Source organism: Lepeophtheirus salmonis, chromosome 14 (assembly GCF_016086655.4).
Source record: "Lepeophtheirus salmonis chromosome 14, UVic_Lsal_1.4, whole genome shotgun sequence".
NCBI classification, from domain to species: domain Eukaryota; kingdom Metazoa; phylum Arthropoda; class Copepoda; order Siphonostomatoida; family Caligidae; genus Lepeophtheirus; species Lepeophtheirus salmonis.
In genome coordinates this window covers 2,256,503-2,278,554 of record NC_052144.2, presented here as the reverse complement: position 1 = coordinate 2,278,554, position 22,052 = coordinate 2,256,503, and the positions used below count along the sequence as shown (strand labels likewise).

The 22,052-nt window shown below is 29.5% G+C and overlaps 1 protein-coding gene and 1 long non-coding RNA gene across 4 annotated transcripts in view; one reads left to right on the top strand and one right to left on the bottom strand.

Moving 5' to 3' along the window:
* Positions 1–22,052, top strand: part of LOC121129157 (uncharacterized) — a 259,086-nt gene that overhangs the window by 95,919 nt on the left and 141,115 nt on the right. For both annotated transcript variants that reach the window (XM_071893539.1, XM_040724837.2), the window contains exon 5: positions 14,823–15,390. In XM_071893539.1, the coding sequence (XP_071749640.1) occupies positions 14,823–15,390 (568 nt within the window). The remainder of the gene's footprint in view (positions 1–14,822; positions 15,391–22,052) is intronic.
* The window catches only part of LOC139907255 (uncharacterized), a 177,257-nt gene continuing 159,780 nt past the window's right edge, over positions 4,576–22,052 (bottom strand). The window contains exons 1-3 of one of the 2 annotated variants that reach the window (XR_011783714.1): positions 7,291–7,540; positions 5,217–7,018; positions 4,576–5,158 (exon numbers count right to left, since the gene is read on the bottom strand). This is a non-coding gene — a long non-coding RNA (uncharacterized lncRNA). Of the gene's footprint in view, positions 5,159–5,216; positions 7,019–7,290; positions 7,541–22,052 lie in introns of those variants that run through there. The other variant, XR_011783713.1, reaches the window with a different exon arrangement.

Here is a 22,052-nt window from a genome sequence, read left to right as displayed (position 1 = left end):
CAATATCATGAAATTATCTGCTAGGCAATGAAAAAATCCATCTTGATAATTATAGAGTCAGAGCCGATCTAGTGATTGAGGGGTTTCGATCAGGACTTGACCAGCTATATAGGAGATTCAACACTATCGATCCAAATGATTGATTCATTCGTATTGACCATTGAATCTCAATCATTGATTGGTTGACTCCTACTGTTCTTTTTTTCTTTCTAATTTATTTATTTATTAGGTGGTTTTCATGATTTGTATTGTAATAGTAGTTCGAGACAACTTTCGAAGCATCCTCATAATGAAATAATTCAATTATTAAATAATCAACACTTAATTATTGCAATTCTTGGTAATGAAGTAAACACTTCATCCCATAAAATATAAGAGTAACATGATTGGGAATCATAATTACATAGAAATTGCACCATTAATCATTGTGAAATATAATCATTATTTTTTTTTGGCAAGGTGTCCATTCATCAAAAGGGCTTTGGGCAAAGCGTCCGGCCACAATATGTAACATATGGTTCGAAAAATTATGCAGTTAAAAAATGGATGTGAGAAAAAGCTCATTTTATCTAAATACATTATTATTCTACATAATATTTGTATGCTGTAAAATAAAACACATCATATATATATTTATGTGATATTCACAAGTGTGTTGAGATTTCATTTGATTTATTATACCCGCCAAGATTTTTGTTCTCATTTTCTTTATATTTTTATGTTTTTGGGGTTGTATCAAACATTAACATTTATGTTGTACATACCAAATACATATGTACTCATTTCTCTGGAGTGTCTCTATGACGTACAAATATTAAGTGAGGAAGAAAATGAAATTATCCGGGGAACAAATTGTTCATTATTTAAATGAATGGACAGTATTATCAAATTGCTTATATTTATCTAATTACATCCTCCATTACTTTCCTTCAAATCCTAACACGATTATTTTCGTGAGGCTTTAGCCTTCTTAGCATTCAAATGAATATTTTAACTATATAAAACTTAGTGGTTGTTGTATATAGCTGTGTAGAATTGTGTAAAATATGACCTTGGATAAGTGCAAGGCTTTTTGTAGTTGCATCCAACAAGTGTTTTTGTTTTTTTAATTTTGAAAAGGTGTTATCATTTTTTTTCTATTCTAGAAGAAAGATCATCAATGTATGTTATAAAGTAATCATGTGTGAGTAAAAGAGATACAATGAGAATTTGTTGCAGAATTAAAAGTGTAAGTCCCTATTGGGCTCTGAGAAGGATCGAAATCGATGTCAGTCTTTGCTTGATACGGTGTGGGATTTGTGATTATTTTTTCTTCTTATAACTGCTTGAAAATAATTAAATGAAACGTCATGAAGGCTAAGCTTCTTTTTTACAAAAAATTGTTAAAGTGTCAGGATTACAATGTTCATTTTGCTTTTTTTTAAGCATAACGTCAGGGTATATTTTTCACAACTCCACATATGACACTATAAACAATAATGCTTAAATTGAACACATTTTACCATTATATTTTTATGAAAGAATTCATTTTCTTAAATAGTAATTGAAGAAAAGAATACACATGTTTGTAGACCGTGGAGAATAGAGTATTTCTAAATTAATACATTATTATCAAAACAGACAATTTTTATACATAATAAGAAATTTCCCACTTCCATTTGAATCTCCTTTTTCATATGTTCCTTCTTAAGGTAAATAAATAACCATTAAGAACTTCAGGGTTAAATATATTAATTAAGAGTGAAAGAACTTTCAAAAAGCCAAACGTGACCAAGCCGATCCCGTTTGGCCTTTCAATGATTAAATAATAAGAACTTTTATTTACATTTTCTTAAGGGGATGGTGATTTCTTTTCCAAGTTACAAAAGTTGCATTTAGTTTTTTAAGCAAATAGAATGTTGGTTATAATTCTTGCAAAACAAACCGAAATTTGTTCATTTACCTATGTGCTCACAAATATATCGATTACCACATAGTATCAAGTTGCTCATAGGTATAAAAGACCAAGTAATCAAATCAATGCTAAGATTCCAACTCAATACTATAATAAACGTTTAAAAATCATATTTTAGACTTCTATGATAATACTAGAAACCAAACTAAAATAATTACTTTGGAAAATGGGGGAAAATATTTTCCCTTATATCATAGTCAAATATTCTTTTATCAGTACTACTTTGAAGATTCTGCCTTGAAATTGAATTGCTCAAAAGAAAAAAAAATATATTTTATGAAAGATACATAGAGAGAAAGATGGAGATTGAATTAATAAAGATATACTCAGTGTTCATTAGTAAAGATGTATCTACACTGATATTACATTTTCCCCATCTTTCTTGTATTCAAACACTATGTACATACATACACAAGAAATATTTAAGTACATATGAGAATGTAAATTAGACTTTTAAAAAAGTATTCATATGTTTACTAATATTTTTGTGCATATGTAAACATCTTTTTTGCTTATTTAATTAAGAATTATCTAGCTTGTTCTATAAAAAATCTACCCTGTTTGCACATATATTATATAGTAGATATATTCCCAGGAAAAAATGGTTCTTCTCCCAAAGGAATCCGTATCACAATTTGCAGTAAAATGTGACAAAATGAATTAGGTACATAAATTATAATTATTTTTTATAGGAACCTATAAAGATCTTTAAACAAGCGAGATGTAGTATATACAGCTTGCAGCCATTGTTTGACAACGACCTTTTAGTGTATGCAGACGTAGGACATTGCTTGTTGTTATGAAGGGTAGCCTAAAGTATTTGGCGTCGCTTTAAAAAAATGACATCGATCAAATATCTATTTATTCCACAATCATGGAAAAGAATGAGTGTTGTTATTTTAACATACGCAGGACGGGACAATTTTGAGATCGAAAACATATAAAAACCGGATAAGTTCATTGTTTGGAGAATCAGGAAGGAACTGGAAGAGTCTGGTGGTGATTGTGAATAAACATCAACGCGTACAGATCACAAGAAGGGCATATATACATTTTTTTTTACTTTGTTGGACACAATGTTTAGTCTACCAACTCACTGGACCTCATGGCCTTCATTGTGTGGTGCAAACTTGATAAACACACCAACAGATCTTCCAATTTTTTAACTATAATAATTGGTAGAGTTGAGCATAATGGGAGGAGCCTTTATCAGAAATGCGGGATCTAACAACAAGTCTTGTTAGATCTGAATTGAATTGAACTGCAAAAAATATCAAATTTTACAAAAACTGCTGAAATTCGTTAATTAAATTTATACCAAATCATTTTGTTTATAATTAATAAAATATGGTTATGGCCTGCACAGAGAGTAACTGTTATCTTGTCCAAACTTTGTTTCCAAGTAGATATCTCATATGGCTATTGGCGTTTGCTTCTATTATACAGTATTACTGTTTCTACCGGGGTGCGATGTTTTTGACAAATAATTATATGTACTCACAACTGAGAAGATCTCATGTGCATCAATCGTCGTCGTAGCCTCCTCTCTCTCAAGATTATGATATATTATTTTTATTTTATAGAAATTTCTTAGAATAATGGAATACCTTTAAAGTATCAAAGGGATAAAATCAATCATTTATAAATACTCCTATCGAATTTAAAATGCTTACTTTTTAAAATAATATTATTTAATGTATATCAATCCCAAATTATATTAGAAGTGAAATATGAAATCAGCTCTCTTAGTTGAATAAATTGAAATTAATACTGTTATTACTATTATTTTTCCATTACAAAAAATTAAAGTACACAGTCATAAACGTAAAAGGTTTTTGCTGATTTTTGGCCTATCCAAGCCTTGTATTACTTTATTAGTGGTATCTCCTCATTGAATATTCAAACTTAATAATAGAGTTAACAACCAGATTAAATACTCAATAAGCATTATCTATTTACATCTTTGTATAGATATATTCTTTATTTTAAAAAATTACACATAAATATAAAAATCAAACAAAAATAAACAACTACAAATAAATTGATGTTTGTCTAATTATTAATAACAACTAAATATATTATTTTATATGATAAATAACATAAATATATACAAAAATTTGTATTCTTGTCATCACAATAGAATAAAAATCAAGCAAATTAATTGTAAAATCCGTTTTCCAAACTTTCATTCCTTTATCTAAAATAAAGAATCCCAAATTTCCAAGATTTCCTTAAAATTATTATATTCAAACATATACTGTGCCAATCACACCCTTAAGATAAAAAACATATTTCTTTCGTTTTGCACATAATTTAAATACATTAAGTGCAGATTCATATGAGAGTCCTATTTTTGAGCAAAATTGCATGCTGAGTCTGATAATGGAAAAAGAAGGGATTACAAATTTTTAAAATTAAGAGTAACCTAATGTTGAGTGATATCTGGTTATACATTAGAAGATAATGTTGAAGGAGTATCTTCCCCCAAATAGTTAGATGATAAATAAACAAATGATGAAGAACATTTGGATAAAGAAAAAGATGTAGGAAAAGAAGTGAACGTAGGTAAGAAATCATTATGTTAAGGGAAAGGAATATTAATAAATTCTGTGTTGGATAAGTTTGTTTCATTTTTCATGGATTTATTTTAAGAAAAGTTGTTTCTTTTCATTACAAGAAAGCAAAGGAACCATATTTTTCATAGATATTTTATTCTTTCCTCCAATAAGTTTATTTTTTAGTAAATATACTCTTGACGAATATAAAATGGCAATTATCTAGACAAAATTCAATGTTTTAATAAGTTTGCATAAAGATTTTGTCAACTATAAGTGTACAACTTTACGTGTACACCTCCAGGAGAACTAGATTTGAAGGTGAATATGTGAATGTTCTTTATTCCTTTAAGTGGACTGAAATACTTGTCTAAAAATTTCCTTAAATTATACTACTATATTTTTGGACATCAACTCTTCTTAAAGAATATAACATTGAATTTAGTAGGTGCATTGACGTACACATCTTCTAAATCTTCCACCCATTCAATTTTTTTATTATAATAAGATTTGAAAATTAAGCTGAAGCTGCGGTCTGGCGAAACTTTGATTTTTTTTAGCAAGAAAGTGGTTAGAAACTTCATCAAATGTATCACACATAACCATATATGCTACAAAAGACATAATGATATAATTTCTATTCTGGGTTCTGTAAAGCAAATTTATGGTTAAAAGTAGAGCTTTTCATCATATTGTAACTTGCTTACCACATTGAATTTAAAGACGCAGTACACCACTTATACGTTGAAATTCATTATGTAAGAGAACTGTCACACAATTTGAGCCTTTCTGAGTGGTTTCCTAAAATTATTTTAGACTGAGAACCTTCTATAAAAATTTACCTTCTCAGCCTCATCAAAAATAGATATATTGGATGTTCCTAACCATTCAATCTCAAAGGCAACTAAGTTAACTTTATAAAGAAAAATTAAATATGTCTTTCCAGTTTGAATTGAGGAGAACGGATTGATTGAGCGTCATAAAAATCTACAGTCAATAACAATTTTTGCATATCCGACCCTTGTATTGTAATCTCTTAATTAATTTTGGAAGTGATACTCTTCTCCTTAATAAGGTTGTTAATATTAAATATCTTATCACCCAAGGGATTTTTTGTATGTATAAATTCTTTGAATAATGTGAGGCCACATCTTATGAATTTTCATAACGAATAATGCAAACATTGCTTCACCATCCAATAATACCCAATTCGGGACACACAGTCATCTAATGAATTTTAATTTTCCTTATCCAGGGCTCTAAAATATTCAAATACATAGAATTAAAGCTTTAATAGAGAAATAGAAAACATTTCTTAACATTGGTCGTGCTGAAAAGAGACAAATTCATTATCAAAACAATTAGAAGAAGGAATTTTGTTTCCTTTGTGATCAAATGGTCCTAGAAAACAGAAATAACAATTTTTGAGATCTATTTTTAGTTCTACGTCGTTCTTCTGCATCTTACATCTTGTAATGTAACGTATCTATGCTCCGAAGTTCGGATATCAGATACATCCTCAATAGACGAAAAACAAATTGGGAAATTCATGAGAAAAATATATTACATCAATATAATAATGGTGTCAAATGATTCAAAATATCTTGTAATCTAACTTAATGCTATGCCATCTTTAAGAAGCTATTGTGGCATTTCTTAACCATTACACTTTTTTAAAAAAACATTCAAACTAAGCTAGAGATTCTAAACAATAAAGTTTTCTTTACTGTTTTGGAACTTCTATCTAAAAGTGGTAAAAATTTGTGTTACAAGAGTTGTCTTTTCTTTTCTTATGAAACAAAAATTGCTAGAAATATAAAAACTCATTTTTCTCTTTTTCCCGATTTTTTTAAGGTTGATTTCTTGTAATTAATTCACATATGATTTTTTTTACTTGTGAAACAAAGCATCTATATAATATTTTCCCTAATAGTCTTTACTCCCACTTAACAAAACTAGTATAAAAAATAAAATTGTAAACACTATTTCATAAGAGATTACATGAGATAAGCCTGGACCTCTCCAATATAAAGATTAAATGCAATTTAACCTTCAACGCATTAAAAATAAAAGCACTGACTGGTCTTTTTTTCAATGGTACTTTAGACAAAATAGTCAAAAGGATTGGGGTATGATGATGAAGGAGATTAAAGTTCCTTTGACTCAAATCCCACTGATCCTAATTTTCTATCTAGGTAAGATTAAGTGACTGTTGATGTGTAAAATAAAACCCATATTGAAACCATCCCCGATTCCCAACCTCTTAGGAGTAATTGTTAAGAACAGGAAATAATTATAGACTAAAATACTTTTGAATGGGATGCTATCCATTTTCCAATTTACCCACACTTGAAGAAAGGCTTCCCATCACATTCAATTACTCCCCCAATCATGGATAATTGAAGATCCTTCGACTTTCTCATACATCTAACACTTGGACATAAGCCTTTGAATTATTTGCAATATACCAGGCGCTCTAGGAATTGCCCACACAGTTCAAAGTAAATATCTGAAATAAAAAATAAACACTTAGTAATCTGTGTACACACTTTCTTCTGTAGCTCAGACATTAAAGAAACTTTGATGTTTACTGACATATAATAATAACTAAATCCAATAATTACACATGCTTTTGAGTTAACAATAAAACATGTTTTAAGGCTTTATTGTTAATTAATTGAGGGAAAAAAGAAGTTATCGATACTTCAAAAAGGTGTATAACCAATATTGAAAAACTGTTGTTGTAAATACTAAGAATATATAGATAAGATTGGTTCATACTTTCTACTTCCACTTTTTGATCCATTAGTCTCGAAAATAATATAAATATATATTTATTTATTTTGCTTGAAAGCTCTTTCTTTTGCCTCTTGAAAAATCGCCTTGACCCATCATCCTACATACACGAGTAAAAAAAGGTATAAATTAGTATTTATATTTACACTACTATTAACGACATTATTAATACAAATGATGCAGTACACTATCCAACCGAGTTCTTTAATTCTAGGTACGTAGCAAACTGGAATGCCTCGATATACGTTGACATCAAAAGTTAGAGTTCCAATAATATTGTTCATCAATATAAATGTTCCCGAACTTTTATTTGGGACAAAAATGATTGTCAAGAAGATGATATCTTATATTTTAGAAGCAATAGTCATTACGGGCGACTTTGATGGATAATATTTTTTTATCTCAAAGATAACATTGCAACCTTTAAATAATTCGGTTAATTTTAAGAGACTTTAATTTCCAGGGAAGTTGAGATTTTTTATGGTAATTCATAAGGTTCGATTTTTGGTCAGGGCTTGTATTAGCCATATTTTTCTATTGGCAAGATATATATTGGATGCTCCAGGATCAATCGTAAAATGTTTTGTTTTTTTAAATATATATCCTAACACAAGAACTGAAACAAAAATATTGTTTACTAAGAAGTCTCGAAGTATCTGTGCATATATATTTTTATGATTTCATTAAAATATTCTTTTTCATGTTATGTTTAATCATTTCTAATTTTTAAATAGATATTTAAATTTAAGCCTGGGCATATTTTTTTCTAGATATAAAAAAAGTCATTTTTTTCTAATTACTTTCACGATTAATGTGAGTAACAAATATCTTAACAATCTGTTTGTTAAAGCTTGACAAGTAACTCCGAACAATGCCAGATACTCCCGCAAGTATGTTAATCGATCAATCTGTATATATCGGCTCTACTTTAAGTTATAGTTTATATCAAAATTGAGAGACAAACATGTGAGGATAAATCGTGAACTTTTTGATAACGAAAAAACAGAGTACACTTTTGCAAGAATGGAAAAGAGTACAGCATTGAGGTTTCATTACAGACTTTTTATGGGTATATCTTACCATGGCCTCCAAAACTGGGCCTAAAGGTGCTGCAGCACTTATTTCGGAAGGCCTAAGACATAGCCATCCACTTCGGCTCCACGTAAACCTTGAGGACATTCAAATTTTGAAGAGGGGGTAGCACAGGCTCTCTTCTCGACTACACCCTTAATGGCATAGTCGATGGGGGAACAGTCTGGAGAGGAGGGTGGCCAAATCGACATTTATGCTTTAATCAAGTCTACAATTTGTGGCCTCTATTGACCCAGTTGGGCTTGGTTACTGTTAAAAGTAGTTTCCAATTTCATCGTAAAAATCACCAAATTTATTATTAGTGAATGATATTTAAAACTGTTAGGTTTTTTTGATAATTTGTTTTACAGTTTCTTAATAAATGATACAAGGAAAAACTGTTTTACTTTTTGTAAAAAACCTAATTTTTTTTTTTTTTTAAATGATCGCATTGTTCAAAAAACGTAAATACTTGTACGATACGTCATCAAGTACTGAAGGAAAATGAATCCCATAAATATCTTTGTTCCATATATATTTTTTTTTCTTTAAAGAAGTATGAATTTTGTTTGTTGTCTGCCAATAACGTCTCATTTTCCCCAAATGTTGAATGACATACTGAAAGTTGTAAATTGCACTACTTGTATGTTAAAAGAAATCAAAAATATTATGGTAATCCTGACAAAATGAAAAATGTTTTTTTGATAGGAGTGAACAGCTAACCTGTCATTTTATTAGATTAGTTTTAAGCAGCTATTCGAAAAATTTAATAAGCAAAATCCTACTCTGTATCAAGCAAGGACGTAGGCAGGAATGACTGATGTCGATCCTCAATTCTATTCTGAGTCCTACAAGAATTTACATTTATAACTTCTTCAGTTATACTCTTCGTCTTTTATGAACGCAAGCACCCGTTATTACTTTATACTACAAAATATTCCTTGTAAAAAATTGATAATTAATTAATTAACAAAAAAGTGCCAAAAAATAACATAAAAAAATCATAAAATAATGAGCAGTAGTTTTATAACATTTGAAATAAATGGATCTATAAATAACAATAATTATTCCGTAGATCCAGAATTTCTCTTAAATTTCTTATAATTATGTATTAATCAGCGAAATAATTATAAGTTTTTATAGGAAAATGAGGGGTAGTAGTGAATTAGGTCCCCATCACAGTTCCACGAAGACTAATATGCCCATGGAATCCTAACGGAGGACGAAGAATATCAGGTTTCAGCTGCATTGAGAATAGCCATGATTTATTTAACTCTGAATGGCTTTGACTCTACTCTGACTCTTTACAACCATGTTTTTACAGGTTGATAAGGCAGACTACCATAGCTCTTATTTTTCTAGGAGCACTTTAAATTTTTAAGGAGAGGCCAAATAAAATTAATGGCGTTATAAACTTCTGGGTAATTTCAGCTTTGTTCACCGTGATAAAAAATTTCAAAATCTGGTTGACCGTACAACTTGCTAATGCACGAATAACTAGCCTGTACACATTGACACATCCCTTGCAGAGAGTAATTAAAAATAAACAACTCGAAGATATTTGAAATTAGCAGAAAATTACTTCCAATCCTTGATTTTAGAAATGAATCCTATGATCAAAGAGGATAAAGTCATTCTTAATTACGTTGATAATATATTGAAAGAAGGTAGAACATTTCACATTAGGCCCATATTGGTGTATTACAAAAAAAAACCGACCATTTTTTGTTGTAATAAACATTTGATGTCAATCACTAACCCTTGATAATTCTTTAACATATTTAAATACTTTTATTTATTGGTCATGGTCTTGGAAAAAACATTTCCTGCTCAAAATGTTGAAAAAATTAGATCAATAACAGAGTGACGTCATAGTAAAAACAACATCTTGTGAAAATGGTTATTAAATTTTAACCATTTTAAATCCTCAAGCCATCAGTTGCGTTTCGCTTCTTGGTTTAAGGCTTTAATCCGACTCATCTCCCTGTATACTATATTCGAGGGGGGTGAAACCCAGGAAAGGGTGGAAGTTTCAAGGAAAGGAAACAAACCTCCTTCCTCAAGTTGATGGTCGAAACTCCATTCATCTTCTTCAGTTACCTTCTGGTTAATTTTAGAATGAAACTCCTTTAAAAGATGGATATATCTGGTCACTTGAAGGACCAGTTGTAGAACTGTAAAAAACAGACCATTCTTTGGAGACTATGATACATTCATAAATAATATTTAATCTTATCACTGTACATAATTTATCACTCCAGTAACTCAATTTTTCCTATAAATAAAATTAATACAAGTATATATTTCAGCTTCTAGCAAGCAGTTATAGTCGATATTTTCTTAAAGGTAGAGAAAATAACAAAAACTCTCTCTAGCGGACAAAAAAGTAAATTTCACCAATACGTTTTTCAGGTGTTGATTACGTGGATCCTCAATTCACTACTTGGCTTAAACCTTTCAGTCAGATGAATTCTTTCTTGCTCCCTTGTCTCGTGGTTTATCGGGTGGGAGCCTGGCCATCTTCAAAAATGGATTAAACAATTATATGAATTTAAACTTTTTATGATGTAATTTCTAAATAAGTTTTTAGAGAACCAATAACAATAAAAAAAGACTTTAATTCACATATAAATAATTTTTTATCACACTGAAGAAAAAAATTACCCCACTTGAATATTAATAGATAGCCCTATTCAAGTTTAACAAATCTAAGTTCAACATATGTGAAGTAAGTACGTAAATTATCAATAAAGGGGCATTTTACACACAATAAATCTATGTAAGAGTTGAGTTATCGTTTTTATAAAAAAGTAAAATGACTTGTTAATAGAGGCAAAAGGGATTATACTGGTTGACAGCCCTGCATTTATGAATATAAGGCAACAATAACAGAAGTATAGAAGGATTAAAAAGAATTAAAACAGCTGATTTTTTTTTTACATAATTCCACATTAATTCGGAATTATACAAAGAAGTAAAAAATAACTATAAATTACTCTGAGTGATAAAAAACTATCCTTCTAAGCAAGAAAAGGTAAATAATGCTCAATGATATTCACAGTTGAATTGATGCGAATAAATTTGTAAAAATGGATACCAGCAAGGAACCATGTAATGAACCTCAAACGAATCAATAAATGCAATAATATGTGAACTTGAAAGCAATAAATCAAGGCTAGCAGGATTTTTAACTCCTTTTTCAGAAATTTATTCTTTGACAAGATCGGATTTGAATACCCTTGTTTTTTTACTTAATTGTGTACATTTGTCATACACGTTTTACTCGAAGGTTGGGTCGGGTCTGTTAAGAAAAGAAAAACTTATTTCATAATTTTTTTAAACTTGTTAATAATTATTTTGACTATATAATGTTTTGTCAGTCAAAACTCATGAATTAAGTATAGACATAACATAAATAAATAATTTTTTATTTATTCAGATATTAATATAAATAATTTTTTTCATGAACACGATAAAAATGTCCATAAACACATATAGTTTTTAAATATTTGAATAATCAGTAAATTAATTCATGAAATCAGACTTTCAATCCATCTTGCACTGTTTCAGGATATTAAAAAAAATAAAAAAAGGTACATAATGTGGCCACTTTTGTAGAATCTGACAAATCTGGACAAAGTACCATTGATCTTTGCTCAAACATTAATATAAATATTCATCTATGTCTGTTACACTTCCTTTGATAGCCACAAATGTTAAAGTGTACGTTTTACACGAACAATTTAAAATTTGAGAGGTGTATAAGATTTGGGCAATTTGTTTTCGTTTCATAATATTCAAAAAAAAAAAAAATTGAAAGTCAATTCATTCATGTAATGTAAACAAATAAACAACATCAAAAACAAACGAATCCCAGAAAACATATGATCAAGAGAAAAGACAGAAAAATTTAATTGTTACAAATCACCCAAGATCGAAATTGAAAAACAAAGGAGTCCCAGAAAACAAATGATCAAGAGAAAAGACACAAAAACTAAATTGTTACAAATCACTCAAGATGAAAATTAAATAAAAACTTTCAAAAGTCTGATTTCATGAATTAATTTACTGATTATTCAAACATTTAAAAACTATTTATGTTTATGGCCATTTGTATCGTGTTCATGAAAAAAATTAATTATATAAATAGTTGAATAAATAAAAGACCCATCATTATTTATTTATATTTGTATGCCGTCATTAATTACTTTATGAGTTTTAACTTACAAAACCGACAACATAATAAAGTCAAAAAAAAATTAAAAACAAGTTCAAAAAAATTGTGAAACAAGTTTTTTTTTATTATGGCTTAATTATAATTTTAAAAAATTCCTTTATTTAATTTGACCTCATTTTGAAGTACATCCGGAACGATAGAACTTTGAACGGATGAAGAGTAACGGTTTTTGATGGCACAAAAAAATAATTTAGGAAGTCATTACCAGCACCTAAACACATCTCATGATCCATAATAATTACCAAAAGAGGCAAAGTAAAACTATATAACCTTACTTTGCAAAATCCACGAACAACAATACAGACAATAAGAAAGGGCAGGGCCCATAGGATAATAAGTCATAGTTCTACTTTGACCGCTTCTCCACCAAATATCTACCTATTATCAACTTTTATCCAATAAATCTAAATAAAATGTACAAAATAATTGATTTTTTTTCACAAGAATTAACAATGTGCTACTATGAAATTGTAAAGTAAATTTTGTGGATACAGATTTTTTATGTTTGAAAAAATGGGGCTGTTGTAATTCTCCCCAGGCTCTGAAACATATGAATACTATTTTTTTAATTATTAAATATGTTTCAAGACATTAACAAAAACCGGGGCCACATCGGTGGAACGGAGGTAAGCCCAAAGAAAAACGTTTATCTTCGTTGAAGAGGGGGGGAGGGTCTACTTAAATTCACATGGACCTGAAAAATATGCAGAAATGACATAAAGGACGTGATAAGCAACAGAGGACAAAAGTTTGAAAAAAAAGACCACCATTTTTCTTTTCTTTTTTTAAAAATCATCCTATAAATTAAAAAATTACGTTTTCTATATGATTTTTTTTTTTTTTTTTTTTTTTTTTTTTTTTTTTAAAAAGGAACCAAGAATGCCTTTGAAACAAGTTCAGGTCCAATATCAAACAATATTTTTTAAGAGTTGTTATGAAATTGAATATAATGTTGCATGTCGGATCGGGTTATATAAATAATAAAAAAATGGATCTTTTGGCTTCTAAAAAAACCAAATTGGACATAACTGGTGTGTATGGAAATATTTGATTGATATGAATAACAAAAATATTTGTATTAGATTTCCCATAAATATACGTATTCATATTCAAATTTTATTGTCTTCAGCTACTACCAAGTGCTCCATTAAAATCTGAATACTTGAATTTTAAACTTCAACCGGATATAATTTATTAATTAAAAATAGAATTTCAACAAAATTAGTACTCTAAATAGATGTGTGACCTAGCTCTATTAAACATTAATGTAGGCAATGATGACTTGCGGGTAGCGGCAAAAGGTCTGGGACCTGCTTGGGATGTAGTCCTATGTCATGGCGTGTCAGTGCTGGCTGATAGTGTCATTGAGTGCCTATGTGTATGGATGACAGACACTGCTGGCCTTCTATTTGACATGCACCGAAAAGATGAAGTCGAGGGAGTTGACATCAGGGCTATAGGAGGTACAGAAGGGTTAACAAAGAGTTCAAAAGAACCCAAAAGACTCATTCAAAAAGTATTTCAACAGAAGAGATGGGTTTCTTTCATTGCTGGTGTCAAAAATGGCCTCTCCATTCTCAAAAGGCTCATTTTACTCAATTTTTGAAAGCTCCAGAATGGTGTGAAACCCATAGATCTCTTGCATAGGCCCTCATGGACTTTAGGGGATTCGCCTATGCTATTTTCTTTAACTCATCTCCTGGAGACGCTCAACTGTTTGGTGTGTGCAAATGGATATTAGTTGATCACGTTCAAGTGCAGTTTTCTCAACTTTTACGTAAGCTAGAGAACTTCAAATTTTATATGTTTTGTAACTAATTGTTCGTACTTTAACGTATAGAAATTTGAATCAATTTCAATTACTCAACCTTCATTAACTATTGAATAAGTGAGTCTTTAGATTTTAATGGACTTCCTGGTAGTGTGTATGAAAATATACATATCTGCAGTACTTCTTCCACTCTGTTTTAAAATAAAACTGAGAGGAATTCAGTAGGAAATAGAAAAGGAGATACTATATTAATTGACGCAGCGTTTAATACAATCTATTCAATGTAGTTATCTCTCTTTATAGATAAATAAACAATTTACATATTATGAAAGGCATTGCTACAGCAAATCTATGATCCTTTATTTTTGAATATATTTAATTGGTTTATACGCAAAACGTAAGCAAACCACTCATTAAAAGTTATATACTTTCTTTCAGGATGGCGTACTACAAACAGATTCAACGAAGCTACGTCAACACTACATGAACTCAACAACTTTTTACATTGACTGTCTCTGCTTACTTCCTTTAGATTTTTTATATTTATCACTGGGATTCAACTCTATACTCCGTATATTTCGTCTTGTCAAAGTCTATCAATTCTGGGCTTTTATGGACCGTAGTGAAAGACATACAAACTATCCGAATCTCCTACGATTTGTCTCACTGCTCCATTATCTTTTACTCTCATTCCATTGGAACGCTTGTCTCTTCCACTTTATTTATCGTAACAATGGGTTTGGGGGAAAGAATGACGCTCGAGACTCTTCTTGGTCTGAGCTACGCTATCCCATCCCAGATGATACTGTTATGACGTATCTCATGAGTTATTATTGGACAATGCTTGCCCTTACGGCTATAGGAGATTTGCCTCAACCCACAACGAAATATGAATATATATTTGTAATTCTTGAGCTGACGATCGGACTCATTATCTTTGCTACAGTTTTAGGCTTTATTGCAAACATTGTTACGAATGTATCCGCTGCGAGAAAGGATTTTCAAGGTAAGAAAACAAATTAATTTTAGTTAACATATTCTGACAATTTCATCTATGTGTTTTTTACGTACATGTCTTTACTTATTCAATCTTAATAGTATTAAAAACTAGTTGATTTATAGAGATCGAAAGAGATGTTTCATAAATCATTTTTTGTTTTGAGCTGCTTTATTTAATTCCTTCCATAATGAATCCTCAATTATTCAATATGTACACAATATATTAATATTTTTAAAACAACAATATTTGTGCTACATTTATTGACATTTTTGTTTTTTGAAATACTTATGTAAGGGATATATTCCTTATTTCTTATTAGTTATTTATTATTTTAATTAATCATAAAATTGGTTCAAACATACTTATATACGAGTATGATTTATGTATGAACAAACTTGGATTGTCACATAAATTGAATTGTGTCTTTGAACATTACATTTTTCTTCAATAAAAAGTTCCAAAAGATTTATAATATTGATCCAATTAAATTATACAGCAATCTATATAATAGGCTTAACTAAAACTAGGGAAAAATATGTGTAAGCATTTATAAAAAAGAAGCAATAACTATTTATGACAAGTATCACAACTGCATACTTAGTTAAAGCCATTTTATTTCAATTATCTATTTTAATTCTTTTCGGAAGTACTGGGTCGTGCGAAAGTTTTGAGACTAAAATGAACGAATCAAATAATGATGTATTAATTTGTTCATATTTAATATCCAAAAAATTGTTATTACTATAATTTATAACATTGATGTCAAAGATAATTAATATTGAATATGGGCATCAATAATGGCTTCCATGCAGTTTTAGAATTTGCTACAGGTACTATTGATGTGGATCTCTGACATGACAGCTCACTGCTCATTGACAGAGTATTTCAAGGCCTCGTCATTTGGGCGTCGGATTCTGCAGGCCTGAGCTTGGGGAGGCAAAAAATTGTTGTCCAAGAATTCAAAATTATATCCCAACCATTCCTGAATAATCTTGGACGTGTGATTTGAGGTTCTATCCTATAGAAAGACAAATCTAGATCCCCCGAATATATCCCTGATCCCGGGGATGACTTTGTCTTTCAAAATCTCGAGGTAGGGTAGTAAATGGAGTCTGTATCCAAATGGGGACCAGACATGTCGATGCACTTACCATTTTCTTGGACGACCACTCCTGGTGGCTTTTTCAAGACCCTTATCTAGGCAATACTTCAAACGGTAGACGGTTGAACAATATTTGGTCGCAAAAACTGTATAATAACAAGCAAGGTTGGAATTTTTCACCTTTATTCTTCTTCCAAAATTATAGTAAACTGTAAAATTTTGAATATAACGTAAAAAAGAAGAAAAAGAGACTTTGGGCTTTCTGTAGAAGTGGAAAAAACCAAATTCTTGTAGTATATGCTCATTATTAAGCTTTAAAAATTGTCTCAAAGCTTTCGTATGGTCCCGTTTGTGTTGTATCTATATATAAATATATGTATGTATATATTCAAAGCTAAACTACTTGTTTATTAAGAAAGTTTTACGACTAATAGATGATTATTTTGTATGAATGACAACAAATCATTGTTTATGCTAAAATAGAAGCTTTGTATCAAATATTCTTGTAGCTTGGGAAGATTAGTTGATTTTGCATCAAAAAAGTTCATTTAGAGGTTTGAAAAGTACATAGCCCATAGGGTAGAGCCTTTTTAAGGTGTATTTATGCCTTCCAGACACGAAATTGAAGGGATATTATATATTTTCTTCTGTGTTTGTTTGTCAATGATATTACGAAAAAAGTTATAGAACAATTTTGTGTAAAACTTTTGTAAGGAGATTAAACCACCTGATCGTAAGTGGCAACAAATTTTGAAAGTTAAAGTCACTCTCGAAAACGCATAATCGACTATAAATTTCGAACAAATTGAAATACATAACACAAAATAGTTTATTTTGTAGGGAAAAATGCACTAAAATTTATCGTTAAAAAAACAAGATCAAGGTCACACTTAAGGTAAAGAAAACAATTAGAATCAACGTAGATCATGGACTACGCGCTTGGGAGAAATTATTCTCAAGAACTCAACGTGTGTAGGTTTGCGTCCTGGTCATTCTTTAAAAAAGAAAAATACTTTATTTATTTGGACTTCACACAAGATTCCTATGTTAGATGGAGTAAATGTAATACTATAAAGTTTACCTATACTTACTCCGTGCCAATCCATCTAACTAATTGAATGAACATTAAAAAAAAATAATAACATTGTAAACTTTTCGCCTAGTAACATACAAAAAAAATATTTTTTTAATTTAAAATGGAAATGGTTTTAAGTGGAGGTTTTGAGCTCACACGAGTGTGCCTTTTAGTTACTTGTAATTGAATCTTTTGTTTCATCGTCCACAACATATTATTACTGAGCAAATAAAGAGCAGATATTGAAAAAAGAATTGCGTATCCTTTTAAAAAATAAGTTATTGCCTTTAAAATAAATTAATTGCCGATTGTCTTTTTATCATACAAAATATTTGTGGATGTAATCAGAAATAATATTACTAGAAAAAATAGAATTTGAATTACATTTTGCCTTCTTAAAAAAATTAGAACTTTGTCATCCGAACCACAGATTGAAAATCTGTCTAGATACATTTTAAAATTTGTAGAGGTTATATAACTCTGAATAATTGTAGTAACAAAGGGAAACCGGGGGGAGGGGGGGATTAACGGATGTCAATTTTTCTCTCAGTAATCTGAATTCTGAAATATCTAGGATTATATTAATTCGGGATTATTATCCTTCAGAGTCATTTTTTACCACTAAATCAATCCCCAAATTAAAATTAGGATTAATAATACTTATGTAAAAGTGTTTTTATGATTTAATATTTCTTTTATTGATTCTGTATTTTGATTTGAACTCGATGTATTTTGATTTTTAGGCCGAAAAAGATAAAAACAACACTTTTTGTAGACCCTTATAACTTATTCATAATACATTTATAGGCATTTTTGTTTTTTGAAATACTTATGAAAGGGATATATTTCTTTTTTCTTATTAGTGAGATGAGGAATATCATGTCTTATATTATAGAAAAATATTCCATGTATAATTTAAAAAAAGATAAATCTCAAAGGATTTTTTGTTAATTTTTTTATTATTTAATTGACCCCATTTTGATATATTAAAATTATCTACTCTTTGTGAATGGATCATTTATTGATTCGATCCTGGTATCTCATTCCCAAGGAAGGAGTCCACTCTACTCCCTTATGAGATTATGTAAAAATTATTGAGATATAAGATGCATTAATAGAGGATCAAATTTTGGAGTGAGAATATTCATGTGCTCTACAGTAACAGAAATACATTTATATTCTTTGTTTGTTGAATATCACATTTGTCATTTTGTCTTATGGAAATGAAAGGATTTATAGCATACATAAAAAGATTATTAAATTTGAGGATGTATAGAAAGGCATTCAATTTCTGTGCAATTTCTACACAAAGACATAATATTGCAAAACCAAAAGAAAATATGTATTCACAAAAAGCTTCGAACGAACCTGCATGTGATTTTTTAAATCTATTTTGGGCAAAAATATGTTGTGAACTACGTATATTGGATATTATCAACCTTGCTTCCTTTGTTCACTATAAATCATAAATTGGTTTCCTCCAGATTTAGATTCAATTAATGAATTACTCTGTTATGCATTTTCCTTGATATCAACTGGTCAACCACTAAACCTCCAAGATGTATGCCTATTAAAATATGTTAATTGCTAAATGATAGTCTAAAATTGGATATTTCATATAAAGTTTACTGTAATTCTATTATAGAGAATATTTAATTTTTAATCATGACATCATGGAAAAGATAAATTATTCTAAAAAGATTAATAGTCTCTAATTATCAGTTTTTTTTAGCTAAGAGTTTATAGCCAATATAAAGGGTGTAAAAAAACATCCGGCGCTTCAGATTTCTAGATTTTCCAGCATATATGATGACAAAATTGTACAATGATTTTTTTTTTGTGAAATAAACACATAAACGTTTCACTTTGACTCCAAAACACCGCTTTGGAGTCAATAGCAGAAGATTGCAAGACAATAACATTTTCAGAGACAGTGCTTTATTGCAATCATTTTAGTGATCAACGATCAGAATATTAGAAATTCTAAGATCTCAAAGTTGACAAGGATCGACATGAAAAGGGTTGTGGACTTTAAGATGACCCTGGTGGGATACCTAATGGCTCCAGTAGCACTGCTACGACTGGGTGTCCAAAGATATTTGGCCTCCTAGGTCTGACGACCTGAATTATATAGAACTACCTTAAATCCTTAAATAAAATATTAACAGATGTCCTTACACAATCAAGAAGTCCATGATCGACTACATTGTCCTGAAATTCAAAAATTTGGATCGGATTCTATTTTCCAGGGCCTGTTTAGTTCAGGACGCAAATAGAGGTAATTACTGAGACCAACAGAGATTACATTGAATGAGATATATTCATAATGTTTGCTTCTCTTGTTATATGATTAAATCTTAATAAAAGACAACTTTATGTTAATTTAATGTAGATTGATCAAAAGTACCGGGTTTTGTTGTTATAACCTGTACACAAGTATTTTGGAGTAAGAGTTTTCATATTCTGCCAATTTTTACTCCTCCATTAATTAATACAAAAATATTTCAGGTTGTATTTTGGTATTTTTTTCAAAAGATACATAAGAAAATAATTTAACCTATCTTTCATTGAAAACAAGTCCTATTGAAAACATTGTGATCAATAGTAAAAGTTCCTTACAAATAAACTATTTAAATTAATTTCAAAAGCGTGATAAAAACACGAGTAAGCTTAATGAATCTTTTTGTTTCATTAATTAAAACAATTTTTAATTTGAAGTAAAAAGAGATTAAGTGTAATGTTTTCCTTAAATCTTAAAGAAATTGTTCATAAGTAACCCTTCTTGTGAAGAATAAAAGGATACTTTTTTGTGCAATATAGTCTGTATATATTATATTCTTGGTTTCATAATACGCATATAGATTTGAAAATAACTTTATTAAATATTTATCAATTATTTTGGTTGTTAATTTTACCTAAAAACTCCCATATATAACAAAACAATACCTATTCACATAATTAGAATTTAATGAAATAATTTTATTCCGTAATATGATCCATGTATTGAAAATGAAGCCTACTATTACGTCATAACGACAAAAATACAAATAAATATGATCATATACTATTTGAAATTAATCATAAATTAATTATCAACGCTTTTGTCAAAACACTCTACACAGAGTCATGTATTGAATAAAAGGAAAACAGAAAAAATGTATAATCAAAGTAAAATATACAGTTATATTAAGCAAACTCCAAGACTAGTAGAGGCATGGAAATTGGAGAAAATATCGCGAGCGTATATCAAGTAAAAAGGTCAATGTTGCTTACATAGATAAATATATATAAGAAACAGCTTTAGATCTTTTTTGTGGGAGTTAAAAATTGGGAGGCAGACCTATTTTTGATTAAAAGGCTCGGGCGGAAGAATTCAGCTATTATCAAAATAGATTGAGTAGGGTTGTCCTTGGGTTACAAAACAAGTTTGGACTATTCAAGGCTAATCCTACCCAGTGGTTTATTTTACAGTTATTTAATTGACTTGATTAAATGATAGAGCAAAACAAATATCCAAATAGGAAAAAAACAACTTCTTAATGGGAGGATTAACTTGTTAATACTGCGACTGTCTTCTCTTTGGCCTTTACTACAACCATGTTTGTTAACAGCTTAAATGTAGATTAAGGTATTTTCCAACATGTCTTCTCGATATATTTATTTCTCTAAGAATTGTAACTTTGATAAACAATATATCTGCCTACAAAGATCAATCAATACATATAAAACATATTGTTTCTTGCTCACTAATACGATTGAATTTTCAAAATAGGAAGAATCATGAATGAAAACACGAATATATTCCAGGTTACTAACATGAACTGTCTTTCAAATCTACTCTTAAGAGGATTTCTGCAATTGTTTAAAAAAGCAAGACAAAATTGAAGCTCCTCATCTAAATATTTATTATTTTCTACGCAAATGATGTCAAGAATTACAAACAGACTTGTTGGCCTTCCGTTTTGCGTTCAGAATAACAGAAAAATATGAGGTCAGAAAAGTATGGACCTCACTCAATTTATGTTATAGTATGTTAAATAGAATAAAACATAAAAACTTTCGTAGCTTACCACTTTATCTGTATGTAATATGATTATACTAACCGAATACCAAATCCACCTATGCATTAACAAAAAGTTGCCTTTCAATATATTACTTCTGCCTGAGGAACAATTATGTTCAGAAAAATAATATTATTATCCTAAATAAAAATATATAAGTATTATCTCGTAATAACTTATATTTATTTGATTAAATACGTACATTCTTGCAATAACTTAAATTTTAGGGAGGATAAGAATTTCATTATCTTCAGGTTTATAATAATATTAAAGGGGCTGTTATCTTTTAGGTATTGGCTCCCAGCTGCAATGGATATCCCACTCTAGTGTATTCATTAATTCTCTTGTCTACCTTAGTGACAGCTGGAGTTTGTTTATTAAATCGTTTTTATGAAAATCTAATTATTATGTTAAGATTAAGACTATTAGT